General features: G+C 43.3%; 1 protein-coding gene across 9 annotated transcripts in view; it reads left to right on the top strand.

Moving 5' to 3' along the window:
* The first annotated feature begins 312 nt into the window (after positions 1-312).
* Positions 313-19,437, top strand: part of LOC144129087 (uncharacterized) — a 47,767-nt gene continuing 28,642 nt past the window's right edge. Inside the window, exons 1-7 of one of the 9 annotated variants that reach the window (XM_077662989.1) lie at positions 313-503; positions 7,732-7,826; positions 8,695-8,866; positions 14,294-14,388; positions 15,785-15,963; positions 17,627-17,771; positions 18,408-18,576. In XM_077662989.1, the coding sequence (XP_077519115.1) occupies positions 7,803-7,826; positions 8,695-8,866; positions 14,294-14,388; positions 15,785-15,963; positions 17,627-17,771; positions 18,408-18,576 (784 nt within the window). In that variant the 5' untranslated portion in view covers positions 313-503; positions 7,732-7,802. Of the gene's footprint in view, positions 504-989; positions 1,183-3,995; positions 4,109-7,731; positions 7,827-8,685; positions 8,867-14,293; positions 14,389-15,784; positions 15,964-17,622; positions 17,772-18,407; positions 18,577-19,437 lie in introns of those variants that run through there. The other 8 variants (XM_077662987.1, XM_077662985.1, XM_077662988.1 and 5 more) reach the window with 8 other exon arrangements.

The raw sequence follows: 19,437 nt of genomic DNA, 5'->3' as shown, positions 1-19,437 counted from the left end.
GGAGCCCTCAACTACGGTACCTCTTTCTTCCGTTCTTATTTCACTCCCTCCTTTATCACTTCATTCCCTTACAGCGCGGGTCAGGTGTCCACTGACATGCGATACAGATACTGCGCCTTTGCCTTTCCCCAAAAACCAATGTAATGTTTTGTGGCGGAAAAAACGATAACATGACGATAGTGCACGTTCCAACATCAACAACATAAAATGCGTTGACTAGCTGCTGCCGTCTATGTTTCTTTTCTAAAAGCTTACGTTTGTTCAATTGCGCTACAACCGCAACAGAGGGCATTAGCAGTTCTGTGACGTCGTGATAAGGCTGTCAACAAGCGATATTCAGCAAAGCGAAACTTTGCGAATGTTTTTTTGGGCGCTCCTCCAACTCTGCGACGCGTTTAAGTTGTGATAAGTTTTCCTTATTACTCTGCCAGGCGTTGGAGGCTTACCGCAAATACCAACGAGCAAATGGCAACTTTTCGAACAGGCGGCAACGATCGAGCGAGGTGAGCGGAATATATACAGTATATTACAACTGTGCTCCTTATCTGCATACATGATTGTTGTGAAAGGAACGCGTGTTTTTTTATTATTTTATTGTAAGGGATACAATATAGACTCAAAAGGCCCGGCGACAAAAAAAAGTAAAGATTGCTAACATATGGTCAAATGGAACATCGAAACGTGTGCAATAAGCTCGAGATCCGCACCGTGAGCAACTTCAGCACGCGCACTGAACGGTGCAAGTCAAGAGTTGGAGAAGTGGAAATATCTATTCTGTTTGACTCAAAGTACGAAGAAAGAGTAAGTTGTGGTAGAACTCTTTTAAATAAGTGCAGATCCTGCAGTCTAAAGAATCTTGCTAATGACGAGAAAAGTTCGTGAAAATTGTTAATGTGTGTAATTAGCTGATGCCGCACATCACGCGCGGACTGAGACGGAATGCAAGAAAGCGCCCCCGCCACTCCCGCCTTGCCCTTTCGAATAGCGGTGTAATGTCTGTTCCTACAGTGTGCTTGCGCGCGGCGTATCCGGCCGCGTAGACCTCGCATGATAACGCGCTCTGACCTCAGCCGAAAACGCGATTGTGTAGGGCCGCGAGGAAGCGACGACCTTTCCGCGCGACAAGCGATACACAAGTGCTTTTTTTGTTATGTAGGAGCCAGCGAAGTCCACACCACGGTGGTGAGTAATGAGATCAGCGCGCGCGTCGGCGATGGGCGAGCCCGCGAATGGCCCACGTGCAGTTGTACTCAAAATACCTATTCAACTAATGGTTTTTTAACTGGCCAGCTAGAAAAAAATTAGAATTCCATTTGGAACGTTGTTGGTAATTTTTCTAGGATTGCTGCAAGACTTCTGCCAACATTTCTACAATTAGGGAATTGAAAATATAATTACACGCTTTTATGAAAATCAAGCGAGAGCAAACATGCATTACACGCAGGAACACGCACTATAGTCGGATATTGAATAGCAACATAAGTTCTCGACATACATCCACAGAACACACTTTAGCGGTCATTATATCCCACTCATGAGACCCTAGCTCTAACTAGAGCAAGTGATGGTTGACCATTAAGCAAAGTTATCTAATTAAGAATGCCTGCGGTGATGATAAAAATGGTAAAAACAATTCAAGAAATTATTCTGCTAATATATCTCTGTTACGCCTAATTAGTCTAGTGTTCTGTATTATAAACAGCTACACACGCACGCACACACACACACACACACATCATGTGAAGGACATTGTCATTGACTTGAAAATGAAAATTGGTTTTTGACGAAAGGAAATTGCCAGTAATTGTCTCATGTACGTTGGTGGACACTTGAACTGTGCCATAAGGAAGGGAATTAAGGTGGGAGTGAAAGAGGAAGAGGTGCCTTAGTGGAGGTCTCTGGAATAATTTTGACCTCCTGGGGATCTTTAGCGTGCACTGACATTGCAGGGCACAAGGGGCCTTTTGCGTTTTGCCTCCATTGCAAAACGCAGCCCCCGCGGTCGGGTTCAAACCCGGCTCAGTAGACGAGCGCCTTAACCAGAGCCACCACGGCGGGCATAATTGACTTCCACTTCCACTTTCCAACTGGACTGCACAATTGGAACAAACTGGAGCTTTCAATAGGGAGATCAGCTTCCAATTGGTTTTCTGGGTTCAAATTGCATGGCAGCTCCAATTGGTTTTAAAATGGTTCCAATTGGGCAATCCAACAGGGAGGGCCGAAACCATTTGGAACCTCATGAATCAGTTGGTTAATCTAATTGTAAATGTAGAACCAATTGGAATGCCCAACTGGAACTAGGGAAACTAAATGGACTATCCAATTGGATTCATGATGAGCCCAGATGTCTGACCAGTTGATCCAACTGGTTCCAATTGGAACCAAATGGTATGCCCAATTGGACCCATTGTTTTTTTTTTACTGGGAATTTATCCTAGGCTATGCGTTGTTTGGAAACCTGTTGCGCGCTGCTTGTTTCTATACTTCGTGCACCCACAGTTTTCTCATTTGACAAGTGTGGAGCAGTCCTATGCGCCTTTCCAACCAACAGATGGATTTCATAATTACTTGCTTGTTTGCCGAAGAAGGCTGCATGGTGCACAGGCTCCATGGTTGGTATGGAGAGGATGTAACAGCACCCAAGACAGGACAAATGAGTTTATAACAGCAGTCACGTCATCGAGCTTAGTTCAAAGACACCGTCGTAACAAGCCAGAAGTAGTTCAGTTAAGGCTGTAGATCCAATATGGACTCATTGTTTTTGATATACCCTTTGTTGTCCAGAGTGACAAAGGTCGATCGACTACAAATAAAAAAAATTCAGCATTTCTAGAAACCAAGGCACTAATGTTTATATGTGTTTTGTAACTTAGTTACACCAAAGCGGTTAATGCAAAAGCTAATTTCCACAGTTACGGAGCTCTGTGGTAATTAAGGAATAATACGGGTACTTCTCATCCACTGTAAAGCTAGCGCGTATGGTATCCATTTTGAGGGAAGTCCTATATGGCCTTAGGCCTCCTGACTTCACATTGCCACGTGTCACTTCAACTTCACGTTACCACGTGCCACATTTGTACATGATTTCGTGGAAAGGGCGCTGACCTTTGTGTGTCTTGACACTAAGAAGACTGATAGGCTGGTTCCCTTGAATGCCTTGATGGAAGAGGCTATAGTTTTGATAGGGTGGCTTGCTCGCAAAGCTTAACTGGTTTGTTATGAACTTTTGAACGTCTTACAGCACCTTGCACGGTGACGCACACAGTGCAAGTGTGTGTCCCGTTTACTCTGTCCCATCCTAAGTTCTGTTACATCTGCTCAATCATGTATATGTGCTGCGCCGGCTCCAGCCACGTCACAGCCATTTCCTCTGGGTCCTTTGAAGTTACATCCAGTTTACCAAAGCAGCGTGCTGTGTATTTTGTATCACCAGCTGCTGTGCCGTGCCAGATCTCTTCAAATGGTCAAAGCAGCTGAACTATCTTGCTGCAGCTCGATCCCGGTCGAGATTGTGGTCTCGTCGCCTGCAGGGCGACAGCACCGGGAATGCTTAAGCAGACCTGAAATCTTATGTGGTGTAGGGTAGGAGTGTAAAGCTGGGCTCAGAAAGTGGCCCACGCCAGCAGGAGACACTTCCTGGAGTGCGAGTCGTGCGCACCACGTGACCGCCACTGCCGGTGGCATCCTTTTTGTTTACTTTTACTTTTATTTTTGAGCACCCATCGCCATCTCTAGCAGTTGGTTTCCAAATTGTCGGTGTGGCTGGTGCAACGGATTTGGCTGCAAAGGGATGCGGTGGGCGTACTTGCATTAACTTCCTCCAAGGCCATACACGTTCAGGCTGGTTTCACACCTTTCTTATCTCTCTCCTGTCACTAGTGGCTGCTTTCTTTCTTTTTGTAGAACCAAATCTCATCTCTGTTTTAATGCCTATCGGAATTACACAGCGAGCTCTCTACTAATCGTGTCGTCTTTCAGTTTGCAAGTCCCTAATTTATAGGTGTCGCTATTCTGCATCGTGGTCACGACACTGTGAGAAAGTTTCGCTGGCATATGCTGTGCTCTGCAGATGCTCCGGACACCCGGCCCTCAGTTGGTGTTTGCAGTGAGTTGCAGAGAACGTGTATATTCAGATCAGCAGTGTCACCTTATTAGGCTCATGCATATTTGTGAAGAGGAAATGACAAATATTTTATTTTCCGTTCATATCATTAACAGGCAAAAAAAATGTGTCTCTCGAAAAAGCTTTTGCTATATATCTTGAATGCCTACATAATGCACTAAATTTGTACTGCTCTTATAAATGACCCACGCATTCTGCAAGCTATGACCAGCTCTTGCAAATAAAAGGATGCGCACCTCTATTTTCTTGGTGAGCTCAGACCTGAATTAGTGAAGGCTCCTACTGAAGTTCATGTAAACAGCACTAGGCTTTTGCAGTACGTATATGCCCTCTTCACGATGCACCAAATGTCCTGTGGGCAGAGCAAGTGCAGGTGCAGCCCATGGGTAAATTGAGAGGTAAATAAATGAATGAATGGACAAAAATGAATGAACACTAAGAAAGCAGACACCGGGAAATTGGACATGGCTAAACATTCCGCTCATTAAAAGTGCAGAGCACGCAATGCAAATCAGTAAGTGCTTAGAATATTTCATTGCGCAAACTACAGAGTATCAAGCTCGTTATGAGCATTAATAAACATGCTTATGAGATGCAGCCGAAGAAATAATAATAATAATTAGTTTTTTGGGGAAAGGAAATGGCGCAGTATCTGTCTCATATATTGTTGGACACCTGAACTGTGCTGTTAGGGAAGGGATAAGGAAGGGAGTGAAAGAAGAAAGGAAGAAGGAAGTGCCGTTGTGGAGGGCTCCGGAATAATTTCGACCATTTGTGGATCTTTAACCTGCACTGACATCGCACAGCACACGGGCTCCTTAGCCGCATTAGCGTTTTTCCTCTATAAAAACGCAGCCGCCGCGGTCGGGTTTGAACCCGGGAACACCAGATCAGTAGTCGAGCGCCCTAACCACTGAGCCACCGCGGCGGGTGGAAGAAAGAACGGATCTCGTGTTTTTGGGACAAGAACCTCCGCTCCTATCCACTCCTGTCAAAGCCTTTGCGTTGCTCATGCTTGCCTCGTGCCTCTCTAGCTTCTCCACTGCACTCAACTACCGGACAATTTGGAAACCTTTGCAAGATATGGTGCTCGTTGCTGAAAAATAAATGTAGAAACAAAAAAGACGACGCTAGCAGCTGGTAAAACACGTTGCGGGGCTAGTTGGTTATGCATATTCTTTCGTTAAAATTTAAGCAGCGCTAACTTTTAGGACGAATACACAGAAGACATGACAGGACGGGCGCTAGCAGCGCCTAGCAGCTGGGTTCATGTATTTCCATTCCGGCAATAATACAGCGCACCAACTCCTGGTTTTGTCTCCTAGCTGGTCTGAAAGCTTTTTAAATGGCAATTTTGCTCTAAGGCCCCTCATAATGCAGCCTGTATACACGGTAACACACTTCGTGACAGCAGTGAGTGAGTAATAACTTTATTGAGTGTCCGGCAGGGCTTAGTACGACCGGGCCATGTGGGGACGTTGAGATCTTGTCTCGTCGCTGCCTTGAGGGCCTGCTGGACAGCCCAGAGTTGGTTGCAGAGTGGCAGACCACCTCGACGAGAGGGTTTCGGGATTAACACAGTTTAGTTGTGCCTTACACTCTCAGTGTATGTGTTTAAGTGTGGCTACATCTGTCTTGCAGACCTTGCACTTGTTGGTGTTATGTATTTTGGGGTAGATCCTGTTGTATTGCAACGGTTCGGGTACAGTAAATAGCAGATTATTTGCGGGGTGCGGTAATTGCTTGTTCAAATAAAGAAAAAGACGGGTAAAATTGGTTTGTGTTGAGTGGCTGAAACAGCGATTTTCGCTCGCATCTCAGAATGTGACCTAAAAGGCAACACATCCCCGGGGAGCCTAATGGTTTGCGTGCTGTAAATACTGGAAAAAAAAATCATGAAAGGTGTCCAAGTAAAAATGGGATTCGAACTGCTATCTTACGGGTTATAAAGCAGGGCTCTAATGCATTGCAGCGCCACAGAAGAAATGAGAATCTGTGTGGTGTTAATTGTGCAAGTACTCGTTCTCAGAAATATTCTACATTCCGCTTGGTGGCACAGCTGAGTTGGTGCGCTGTTCCATTTCATCTTCCCCCACAAACCTCAGTCAGCTCAGTTTGAAGTAAAAGTTCATTGGGAACTAGGACTTGTGCACCGGGAGCAAGGAGAGGAGGTGGTCATGCTTTCCAGTAGTCTTGCTCTCACTCAGTATGCACAGTTGTCATGTTAGCCAGGTAATAACTGTGCATAACTACTTCGGCCTACATTAATTGCACGGTAGTATTCATTGATTTTATTAATGTCAATTTCTTTGTTTGTACATAAGTGCAGGACAACAGGAGAGAAAGCACAGACCTAAGATTACTTGCCCTATTGTGCAAAAACCAGTATATGTTTGTGTGTGTGTGTGCGTGCGCATGTGTGCGTGCATGTGTGTGTGTGAGGGGGGGGGGTGAATGGGTGGGCGGTATATGTGTGTGTGTTATGACTCGATGGTATCCATAAAAATGTTGTCCTCCTGCAACGTGGCACGTGTCGGTTAAATGAATGATTGGTCCCGAGATTGCTCGGGAAGAGCGACGTGGATCGCACAATTTCCACCGGTGGCAGCACCTGCCATCCCAAGACAGTGGCGCACTGCTTAATTGCTGCACTACTGTGTCAGGAGTGGTGTGAGGACTCCCAGGGATCTATGAGTATTAAGCAGAGAAAGACCAATTCTGCATATAAGGGCATTAACCCATCAGCTATCGCATCACATTGCCCTTAAGGCAGAGTGCATTGCCCTTAAGGCAGAGTGCGGGCTGTGGTACGGCGACTACTGCCTTCTCCAACAAGTTAGCGCACAGATCAGAAGGGGTTCGCTGGCTCCGTAGAGCCATGCAAGGTTTCCAAATTGTCCGGTAGTTGAGTGCAGTGGAGAAGCTAGAGAGGCACGAGGCACGCATGAGCAACGCAAAGGCTTTGACAGGAGTGGATAGGAGCGGAGGTTCTTGTCCCAAAAACACGAGATCCGTTATTTCTTCCGCTGCATCTCATAAGCATGTTTATTAATGCTCATAATGGGCTTGATACTCTATAGTTTGCGCAATGAAATATTCTGAGCACTGACTGATTTGCATTGTGTGCTCTGCATTTTTAATGAGCGGAATGTTTAGCCATGTCCAATTTCCCGGTGTCTACTTTCTTAGTGTTCACTCATTTTTGTCATTCATTCATTTATTCACCTCTCAATTTACCCATGGGCTGCACCTGCACTTGCTCTGCCCACAGGACATTTGGCGCATGGTGAAGAGGGCATATACGTACTGCAAAAGCCTAGTGCTGTTTACATGAACTTCAGTAGGAGCCTTCACTAATTCAGGTCTGAGCTCACCAAGAAAATAGGAGTGTGCATCCTTTTATTTGCAAGAGCAGGTCATAGCTTGCAGAATGCGTAGGTCATTTATAAGAGCAGTACAAATTTAGTGCATTATGTAGGCATTCAAGATATATAGCAAAAGCTTGCGGCGACTGCGTTCACAAAGTAGGTGGGTGGGCTTACACCTTCTAACACGTAAGCAGCCAACTTTTTTTCTTTCCATGTGTGCTGTTTTGGTTTTTGCAGGATTTGAGGGAGGGCCTGTCACCATCAGCACTGCAATTAAATACGAGCCACCAGCAGGTACAGGCACAACGATGAAGAGCAGTTCCTTGAACGCTGTAAGTACCCCTCACCCTTGTGTTACCTATATGAAGGAGCATGAAAAAAGTTTATAGAGGTACGTACTGTAGTTTCATTTCAGCATTATCTCATTTGTCTGCATTGTACTGCAGTGTTTTATCGAGTAGGTATTATGGGTGTCTCTGATGTCTCTGTAAAGGTACTGTATCTGTGTGCAAATCAAGCAGGTCACTAGACTGTGAGCAGAGCAAATTGTAAAAAAAAAATGTAACAAAGATAACATGGTGTGACTAATTACATGCGAAAATGTTACGGGGTTAGATTCAACAGAATGTGAGGAATTTTTCAAACTGCCGGAATATTGAGGTGGAGGGTGCTTTCATCATTAGCATTTGACTGTCAGGGTCTGATACAGTATCATTAAAAAATTAATTTTCTTTTTCTGTTGTATTTGTATCTGAACAGCTTTTTTTTTTGCATGTTTGAATGAAGTTTTCAAGTGTGGAATCACCACCATACCCTTGTGAATTACTTCCATGAAAGAGATTGAAAGCAAGGCGCACACTGAAATTTATATTTGTAAATTTTACTTACCAGACTTATTCTAACTTTTTCGGCATGGCATATTTAATTGAACGGATTACACCTTTACTTTATGTATAGGTCACTGGAAAGAATATTGTAATAAGTTTCAGTTGAAAAATTTCAGTCAGCTTTAGTTATTTTATTCTTACTTAATATATCTCTAGCTGTCAAGCATTCTAGCTGGCTTGAGCATTTTCTTTCAGCAGATCGTTTTTAAAAACTTTCTGTTGAATTCTTGGAGAGTGAACTGCTGTATTTAAAAAATGCATGGATGACTCCAACTCCCTGCCCATGCACACCTGCACCCAACAGGGGCTGCAGTTTCAGGGCAACTCTGTGGCCAGCGAGAAAGCAGGAGATCAAGCTGGCCCGGTGGGCCTTGGCACTACCAGCTTACAAAAGTCCAGCTCCTCCAGTGCTCAAGACACTCGGCTGTTAGGCATCAACATTGAGGTCACACAGAGCAATCCATTCATTGATTTATCTACCACAGGTAGGTTCCACGTTGCAACAGGCTACTCTCTACTCACGTGTAGTGTAACTGTCACATGTTCTGCACTTCGTATTTCAACCATCGTCTTTAAGGTTAATTGGGTTGTGCAAATAATAAAAGATTTTGAATGCTGTGTTGTTCATGTAATGACGTATTCAATCTTGGTACCGGATTTGGATGGTTTGGTGAGCTTGAATACATTCAAAGCATATTTAATTCTGAGAGTGCTAAAAATGTACATTTTTTAAAGGAGGATGTCAAAGGAATAAAAAGCCTAAATTTTATAGATCGCATGCTTATTAAAGGAGAAAACATTGTGGTTTGGTGCACTCCTATTGGCGATTTTCACTATCTAGAGGGGGCTCCTCAGTTTATTTAATATGGCAGTGCTGCTTCTGGGTGCAGCCTACACAGACTTGTGGTTGTCTTAAAATTTCACTGTAAACTTTAATTGTGCCTGTTTCTCAGTAGTGACAGCCTTGTGTGAGTCAGTCTTTTTTGTTGTGTGGTGGTGTAAAAGGACTTAATATTGAGAGACAAGGAAAAAAATCTGGCACGTGAAAACGGCTGGCATGATTACGGAGCGGTGGACAGTGGACGCACGTTTTGGCGAAAATCTTAAATTGATAACATCGACATCGGGCACTTGTACAATGGGTGACTGACAGAACTAGAAGCACAATTTTTTGTGTTTAGCACTACAGGTAAGCAAGACCCAGTAATTGTCATGGGGCTTGTGCAGAATAAAAGGTAGAAAAGTTTCCCAACCACTCTGGCCTGAATTTTGACTGTTAAAGATGTCCCTAGTTTTGGGTTTTCTTGTGCTCATAAATTTTAATGGCCACGTGGTACTTTAGATATGAATATAAATTTTTATTGTGTGTATAGGTGAGTAGTAAGAACAATATGAGGTTGCCTTCACCGCACACTGTTTTCTCAGAGCAACTGCGCCTTGCACTCTCTCTTTGTAAGCAGTGGATGGAAGGCACGTGATGAAGCCACAGCAAGAGTATTTGTGAATTGATCAGCTCGAATTGATCTTTTTTGTGTTAGTTTTCATATCCAAGACTTAAAATCTGGCGTTATGGCGTATGACCTCAGTGACCATTTGCCTACATATATGTATTTTCCACACCATAACAAAGAACCTTAGTTCCCCCCGTTGCTGCAAAGAATCACATCAGGAAATTTAGATTGATTTCGTCAAGAAATACTAGCTGCATTGTGGTTGTGGCATTTGATGCATCTCCAAATTCCAAATTTGAGATTCCCAGTAAGATGCAGAGCAAACTATTCATCCCCCCCTATACTCAAAAATATGCATCTGGAGTATCAGCAAGAAAGAAGGACAACAGTAAGATGTCAAAGTCTACATCAGTGCCATCATTCAGATCTCCAGGTCGTATACACAGATGCTACAGAGCATGGCATTGCATGATAATTGGCCTACAGGACAGCCATGATTGCAGTCGTCACAGATGAATACGGGGCAGTTAAGAACAGCTGCTCCATAAAAGGCATCATTCCAGAAGAGACAGAGGTGACCATCACCTTAGCTATTGCTACAGCCGGTCCGCAAAGGATACTAAGACAGCCGTCCACAACTTTGCCTGTGGCCTTGTCTCCTCAAGCGCACATCACATTCTAGAAGGTGCCCCAGCATTGCGATCGAAAGTCACTTTAACCTGGACTCCAGCTCACTCTAGATTTCCAGGCAACCTAGCTGTTCACAACTTAGCTCGAGAGTTCGCCTACCGGGTGAGGGAAATTACTGAGCAAGAGATGGCTTTTGAATCCAGGAATAGCCCCCAAATTTACCAAGAAATTGCATCAGCATACAGACTGTCGCGGACCCTCTATCCACCTGCACACAATCCGCTGACCAAAACTCAAGCGAATTAAACAAATGCATGGTGACGGCTACAGACAAATACCTACCAACGCCCGCCTCTAGTCTCCAGAATATATCCAGGTAGATGCACACCAACGTGAAAATTCTTCGCACATCCAGTTACACTGCCACACTCCTTTTTGGAGTGTCAGCACCTACCCTTCACACACACCCGACAGTCACCGCAACTGAACAATGAATGGGAGGCACTGTTGCACAGCTCGGAGGCCATCGCTCCAGAGAGGACAGTCACCTGGGTTGTAAAGGCCACCCACCGCAAGGGCTCGTGGCCACCTGATCTCTAGCACCTCCCTAAAATCTCTCAGAAATAGAATTGCTACCCACCTACCTCCAGGTTCTCACGTCCACTGCCCTCACCTTCGACCTACTTGTAGGTTTGCACATGTGGGGTTGGTCAATAAATGTATTACACTACCACGATTCGACAAAAATTTAAATGTAGTAGCCAGGAAATCCTGTTAAACCTTCATAGCCTGAGTCTCTTTGGGATGTTAAAGCGCCCATAAAACCAAACCAAACCATTACCAAAATCGGGCATGCTCAGAACAGAATAATAATTAAGTTATTTCTGGTATGCCTTCTGGCCACACTGTGATTACTTTGGTGCAGAGATTTGTTGATGTTAGTATAAATAACTTTTTCAGTTTTAGACTGACAACAGCTTTAATGAAAGAAATGAGGAACAACATAACACAACTACACACTTTGGCTAATTTAACTACACATATACACACTTATGACAGAAGATACACTGAATAATAGGCTGTACCTTTAAGGACAACAAGGAACGGAAAACAAAGGCTATGCTATTGGATTCCAATACTGTTGAACATGTTTTATAAAAGATGTCAGTATAAAACGTCTTATGATTACGGCACTGAAAAAGCTGATTAGCTAGTGTTTCATGTCTGTGTTGTTTATGCATGCAATGCTGTAGGTAATGTTGTCTTCTATGTGGACTACTCTTGGTCTGGATTGCTTCTTGCTGAGTTGCACACTTAATTTGGTTCTTAATTTTTGCCACTTGGTTTTTGTACTTTATCACATTTCTTGTGGTTGGTATTTGCTGTGCTAGTGATTGTTGTACTTTCATAGAGTGCTCAGGTTACTGTTTTCTGCAGAGATTTATTTTTAATGTATTTCTGCCTTTTGTGCGGTTCTTGTTCTGATCACTGTAAAAATACTGCATATAATACGAGGTGTAATTTGGGGATAGCAAAAGTGGAAAAAAAAAACATTTTCTTTCGTGTATAATGTGAGTAAAGCAGTCAGCTCGAAGGCGTTCATGAAGTCGCGGAAGCTGAACGTCCTCTGATTATTTGTGCATGCCGGTGCATCGGATACAACGCATGTAGCGCGGGTACCAAATATCTGGCAGATACAGATCGGGCGCCACACTCACGCCTACTCGTGTCCTTTGCCGTGAGCGTGCGCAGACCGGTTCTAGCTTACGCGCGAGCATGCAGCGCGCACACTTCGGAAGTGTCCGTAGTCTGTGTTTCAGTGATTGTCATCGTCAACTGTACTGTCTTCCGAAAAGCCTTTGTCACAGACATCTTTCCACAGAAACACGTCTTTGGTACTGTCGAGTGGGTTTGATATCCCACATTTCTTCAAATTACAACCGGTGAGCTCCTCGGGAATGCTGGCCCGAGCATCCACCATCCAACTGCACAGCGTGTTTGGAGGGGCCTGTGTCCGGCGGCAGTAACTGCAGGCTCTCCCTTCCTCATTCAGACCATGTAGCAGCACTTGATGCTGTACCGATGCTATTGGCGGCTATGATACCATGGGAGGTGCGATCGTTCTGGTCATCGTGAGATCAGGTCAGCGTAGTGACCTGGCATCGAAATCGAAACTACTGACCTACATCACCACTAGATAGTACCTCCTCTCGCTCGAAGCATGGTGGTAACGGCACTCGATAATAACAAAACTGGAACTGCGGATTTTGGCCGAATATTTGTTTGTATCCGCGTAAAATGCGAGGTGGAAATTTGACATGCTAAAATCCGGAAAAGGAAAACCTTGTATTATAAGTGGGCTTTATGGTACTGTGATGCAAAATCTGCTATGCACTTAGAGTATCACACCTCCTAAAATGATTTGTTAAATTTTTCTTTCTCTCTTTTTTTTTTACTTTTTTCTCTGCCTTCCAATGTTGCTCTAGTTGTAAGGGAGTGAGAGCCATGTCAAGCTGCTGAAATGCAGCTTTTTCTCTGATCCTTCATGTCCTTATCAGTATATGATATCAATGAAATGAAATGTAGTGAAGGCATCTATGATACAACCCTTCAGTCCGATTCGATTCCATTCGGTTCTGACCATCTCCCCATCTCAATGCACATTTCCAGTCACTGCAAAGGTATGAGATATAAGAAAGTGCAGAACGAATTATACGAAATGGAGTTCTCATTAACGGTACAGCGGACATCGCTGTTTGCCGATGGCTTAAGTCATATCCAACATATGCACCTCTTGCTGCTTGCTGCTCTTCCCTGCAAAAAAAAAGCTATGCAAGTTACGAGCTGCATTTTAAACTTTTGAGGAGTTGCATAGAGAACTTCATCCATTCTCACATCTCTGCATGTTAGCAAATGACACAGATCGGCATCTTCACTCCTGGTAGTGGTTACATGTGGCGAGCACCGCTGTAACTTGCATGCAGTTGCGTGCAAGTGACGGCAGCAGGCAATGTGATGTGCACTATCAGAGATGCACATTCGCTCATTGCCTTTGCCTTGCACTTAATAAACAGTTTATAAACAGTCTCGTAATCTATTACCTTGATCTGCTCGTCATTTAAACAAGCTAAGCTATGACTAGCACACTCCGGGTATGCATATTGAACTGGATCAAGCACCTGTACTCAGCATAAAATGCATATCACCGTGCAGAATACCCATCCATAATGCGTGGTAATCGAAAATAAATGTTATGCTATCTCTTCTTTATCGGCAAGCAGAGCAAACAGGATGTTCATAGTTTTAGCTAGTAGATTCTACTTCACGTACACGGCAAAAGGCATCTCGAAACTATTTGCCTGGCCGGCGAGCCTACCGAGGTGAGGACAAGTTTCACCGCAATGCACGGTGGAGCAGCTAGAACGTCGGAAGCATGAACCTCTTCCACCTCTTCTAGGTGAACAGTGATAGCATTTAGGGAAGTGCAGGCAAGTGCCTAGCCCACAGCTTTGTCTTCTCGTGAAAGTTCGTGTACATTCAGTTTACACCCCTGCAGGTTTGAGGTCAGCGCGAGCCGAATGGCCTCGATGCGTTGTGCACTCGACTTCGACTTCAAGCAGTGAGACGAACGATCATGCTTCCTCCAGTTCTTGCTTTGTTTTCGCTCAATATGTGTGGTTATGATTATACGCGGACCTATTGAAACAATTTATTTTTATATTGATGTTAGTTAATTTCTTTTTGCTTATGCATAAGGGCAGGACAACATTGCAGAAAGCATAGTCCTGAGATTTTATCTTTTTTTCTGTGTGTGCTGTTTTGTGTTTGCAGGGTTTGGAGCAGGCTCGGTGACCATCAGCGCCACGATCAAGTATGAGCCACCAACAGGTACTGGCACAATTATAAACAGTGGCGCCTCGAGCACTGTAAGTACTCCTCACCTGTTCACTGCCGACCTGAAGGAGCATGAAAAAAAAAAATAGTTTAGACGTATTGCAGTTTCATTTAGAGATTGCCTGTTTTGTCAGTGTTTTGCACAGTGGTTAATTATCTGAGTAATTGTAGAACTAATCTTGTTGAAAAGGGGGAATTGCAAGCAGCTTAATTGGGCCATGAGCAGTGTTAAAAAAAAGGAACTAAAAGGAAAAGGGATTTTTACTGCATTGAAAATGTAATACTCGCAGCGAGATTTAGGCGAATCTTCAAATTGCTGGAAAGCCGAGGCAGAGGGTCTTTTCGGGATCCTTACCATTAATAATTTGTGCTTTTTTTTGGGGCATGTAAGGTTTCAAGGGTCGCAGTATTTGAGGACAAAGCATTTTTCAATTCTCCACACATTTATATTGATGAGGATTTATTTGGCATTTGTGGTGAAGTTTTTATGCTAAGGACTTGCGATGATTCAGGGGGAATTTTCAGATAAATTGGCCCTTTCAATGTATGCAGTCAGAAAATGTGTGTGTGCGTGTGCGTGCGTGCGTGCGCAGTCTTAGCCAAACTTTCTCTGCACAAAACAATAACAAAATCAAAGCTGAGGCTCCAAAACATGCTTAAATATGCTAGGAAACACCAAAATTAGAAGGAGCAGGAAGTCATTTGTCTCTAGCTGTCATCGGCAGTGGCTTAAATATGGGACAGCATCCTGTGATGGCAGATTATGATGATTGATGTGGTAATTTCTGGGTGTTGTCAAGTGGACCAGCAACAACTCATTTTTTCAGCAAAATTTGCTAGTGAGCCTTACAAATGAAAATTGAAAGCTGGCAGTTCTGATCATTCATGGCAGTCTTGGCCTATTGAAAATGTCAACCGGTTAGTAAATTGCAGACATTGTTAGTGACAAAAATTCTTCAAAGCAGTGCAGGGCAAAGTTGGACTAAATATGTCTGGTTATTTTAGAAGTGCACGCAAATATGATATCATTGTACTTCTTGCTTTTTTTATGCAATTATGAAAAGCAATACAATAAATTAAATGAAATGTGTTTGTCATATTGCTGAGGATGTATTTGGCTAAAAGCAGTTGCAAAGTATTGACCATGGAAAAAGATTCAACTTGAGAAAATAAAAGCTCGAAAGAAAAGCTGTTTCAAAAAGCGTCAGTCTCAAAATGCAACCTCCACCTTTCTGCTGACATATTTCTAGTTATGGAGCTACTTGAACTCAGTTGCCAAGAAAGACTGGCTCACTCTTTAAATGTCTGCCTTTAACTGTCTGTTTAATTGTTTTCTGCTGTATGGCTCAAAATTTCAATAAAGCAAACTGCCTTGTTTGGAAATAGGCTAGTGATCCAACTCCTTTCGTTTGTACTGGCGTGTGGTAGGGACTGCAGCTTCAGTACCATGGGGCCAACCAAAAAGGGGAAGATCAAACAGGCGTGGCAAAGTCTGGCGCAACCAGCCTTCCCAGGTATATTGCCGGCTCTCAGGCCAGTCAGCCATCAGCCTTCAACTTTGGAGCCACCCTGAATATCCCTCTCATTAACTCAGCTACTGCAGGTAGGTCCTATGAAGGACATGGCGGCTGTGCCAGCCATTGTTTTGCCTTTTCGATATGTAGCGACCTGTCTTAAATTCTTGCTCCACCTACAGTGTTTCATGTAAACTTGTAATGGTATTCAAATCTTGAAGGTTACACCTTCTATTGTTGATGGGTCACAAGCACTTGCCCGAGGGACACACCACATGCAAAAGAAAAATGCAACACCGGCTTATTCTGGGCGTAACAAAATTTTCTCGGACAAGACAGAGTAGTGTGCTGACCCCTACTGAGCAAAGAAAACTTTGATTTGCAGCTGAAATTGGCCATAGAATGAAAACACAACCTTGTGCTACCGACATTCATTACTTCAAGCAGTTCATCATTTCTTAGGGAAATGTATGCTGGGGTTACTCTAGTGACACCTTCGTTGCACCTTCTGCTGGATCATAGACACTGGTGCACCTGGTTTTCTTAATGCATACTTGCCATATTTATCATACTTGGCAACAAAAGTGAAAGCAATGAAAGTAGTTTCATTGGCTTTGATAAAAATAGCTTCACTGTCAGTGCATGGTATTTATGGTCATTGAATGGCCTCCCAATTTTATGCTTTATCATTTATTGCAGTCAGAATAATATTCAGGCTTGTCATTTTATATGTGATTTAGACCTAAAAAATTTTATCAGTCTATTTAGGAAAGATTGCTAGTTGGTTCAATTTCCTGTGCACCTTGCTGAAGTCAAAGCCGGACGCCTTTTTTTTCTCACACGCATGATTGCAGAATTTTAATCTAAATAAAGAAAGAAATAGTTTGCATATTCAACTGGGATGCATAATGGAACCGTGCAAATGAAAGCAGGGACATTGGAAGGAAACAAACGGGACAGAGCACGGAAGTTCAACAGAGTTTTACTTCACAGCTTGTACGTATAGCTTTTTATACAAAGACTTCAAGCTTATATTAATATGACGTTTCTGTGAAGTAAAACGCTTAAGTTTCATGCTCTGTTGTGTTTGCTTCCTTCCCATGTCCTAGTTTTCATTGGCGCGGTCCCATTATGCATTCTAGTTCAAGCTACATACTAGCTCGCCTTTCTGTGTTGCATGTCCATATTGATTAAGAGTTTTTTCACCGTGAAAAATGATTACCTCTTTGCACATTTTTAGTTTCGTATGTCGCCTCTTATGCCTCACAACTTGTACATATGAAGAGGTAGAGATTATTGCTCACTTATTACAGCTTTTTGTGCCCATTCGCACTTCCAGTGATGAACTTACACAGCCTTCCTTTGCTGTTACTTCTGTGTTTAGTGCGGCATCCCCCTTATAGTACTATGCCCACTTTACGCTTATTTGAATCAAGAGCGAATTATTTCTTGCTTTCCCCTTATGGTACTATGCCCACTTTACACTTATTTGAATCAAGAGCACATTAGTTCTTGCTTTCTGCCTGCGTCTGTGAGCTACTGCAATGAAATTAAATGTACGCTGAACTAGTTTTCCGCAAAGCTTTGCTTTTTTCTTAGACATTCTTCTAGAAACTATATCAAGCCATCTATTTTGGCCTTTTAGGCCAGAAATGATATTTCTATCTTGACATTTTACAATTTTTAAATTACGACTCGGCAGTGACTCACCTATATATTTGTGCTGTGCTGAGAGTTAATTTTCTCTTTTAGGTAGACATGTGCCTGCTGGTGGCTCGTTTTTTGGACAGACAGCACAAAGCCCAGACATATTTGGTAAACGGACGGGTTATGGCATGACGACGTTGTCTTCTACTTCTCCATTTTCAAATGGCACCAGCTGTGGCCAACCACACCAGATGGTAATCACATACTGGACTACAGAAAAGCAATGGTGCAAGCAAGCTGCCTGTACAGAACAGTAAAAAAATGCTGCTCAAAATGTACTTACCGTTAAAGCATGGGAAGGCATCTACAGAGACTTTTGTATTTTGCTTGACAGACTTCAAAAAATACCTTTGTGCAAACTAATGGCCTGTTCATGCACAGACATCACATATAAAGTAGCATATTGTAGTCTACACTCTTTGAGAAGTGGTTACTAATCGGAACATGCCTTGATTTTCCGGAATCAACGAGAAACTGCTGTTGGCAGACCTTACATTATTTAGAGAGGCAAGCAGAGCCGAGCAGCCGATCCCACAGGCTGCATTCACTCTATCTGCAGTTATTGAGCAACAAAATAAAAAAAATATTGCAAGAATATTGTTGTTAAGAAGCAGCTTTCATGTAGCATGAGCTGCACCTTTGTTTTGATAAATGTTTAGCTATTGAGCCATCGCCTAGATTTACCTAGTTGCTAGAAAAAATGACTTGCTTGCATTTTTATTACTGCTTTTTTTCTATCTGCGACATCTGGATGTCTGAAGGTAGCGGGGTGCCACGTCTGAAAGCAATCTTGTTATGAACTCCTTGCCTTGTGCGCTTTCATGTGACAGGAACCGTTGCTTGGAGGCCATGTATCTACCCAAAAAGCAGATCAGGTTGGCCTGTCAAAGTTCAGTGCACAAATGCCCACCTCCAGCTCTCAAGCCTGTGAGCAATCTTTGTTCAAGTTTGGAGCCACCCAGGACATGCCTCCCAGATTCAATGGCTCACCTACCTCAAGTAGGTTTCATGTGAGATATGGCAGCTAGTGTAGGTATTGCTTTGCCTTTGTGGTATGCAGCAGCACTTCTAAGTGTGCGCGTAATGCTTCAAATAATATTCTGCAAATATTCGGACCATTTAAATTTTAATACTGCTGTATTCAAGCTTGTATCCAAACTTTGTGGAACTGTGCTGCGATCTCATGTATTTGACAATCACCATGAAAGTTTTTAGATACGAAAGTAAATGTGCAGAATCTTTATAAATGGAAATTTTTTTTTTCAAGGAAAGGAAATGTCACAGTAATTGTCTCACATTTCTGGGTGGACACTTGAAGGGAGTGTAAGGGAAGGGAGGAGGGTGGGTGTGAAAGAAGAAAGAGAGAAAGAAGTGCGTAGTGGAGGGCTGGGGAATGATTTTGACCACCTGGGGATCTTTAACTTTGTTTCGCCTCCATCAAAACGCGGCTGCCGTAGTCAGGTTCGAATCCGGGTACTCCAGCTCAGTAGCCGAGCGCCCTAACCACTGAGCCACCGCGGCAGGTCAGAATCATTTCAATTGCCAGTTGTTAATTTTCTGGAAATCTGACCATGACATCCTATGTAGCTTTGCATTGTTGTGTGCTGTCGTTGAAACACATACACTTTTTCCACACAATTTCTTTATGCTGTACATACTACTGCAGGAGAGAACAGTTTCCTTAGGGCATTAGAAGCTTAACATGTGTGCAGTTTGTTCTGTAGGAAACTGGAAATCACTCAGGACAAGGTTAGGGTCAAATTTGGATGAGTCATCAGTCTAATCTTAGCCTATTATATGGGAACATTGGATACTCCAGAGGAAGAGTTGGGAAATGGCTCTCTTTGGCAAAAAAAAGCC

Source organism: Amblyomma americanum, chromosome 4, assembly GCF_052857255.1.
Source record: "Amblyomma americanum isolate KBUSLIRL-KWMA chromosome 4, ASM5285725v1, whole genome shotgun sequence".
Taxonomy (NCBI): Eukaryota; Metazoa; Arthropoda; class Arachnida; order Ixodida; family Ixodidae; genus Amblyomma; species Amblyomma americanum.
The sequence above is the reverse complement of the archived record's forward strand: the minus strand, read 5'-3'. Positions and strand labels throughout refer to the sequence as shown.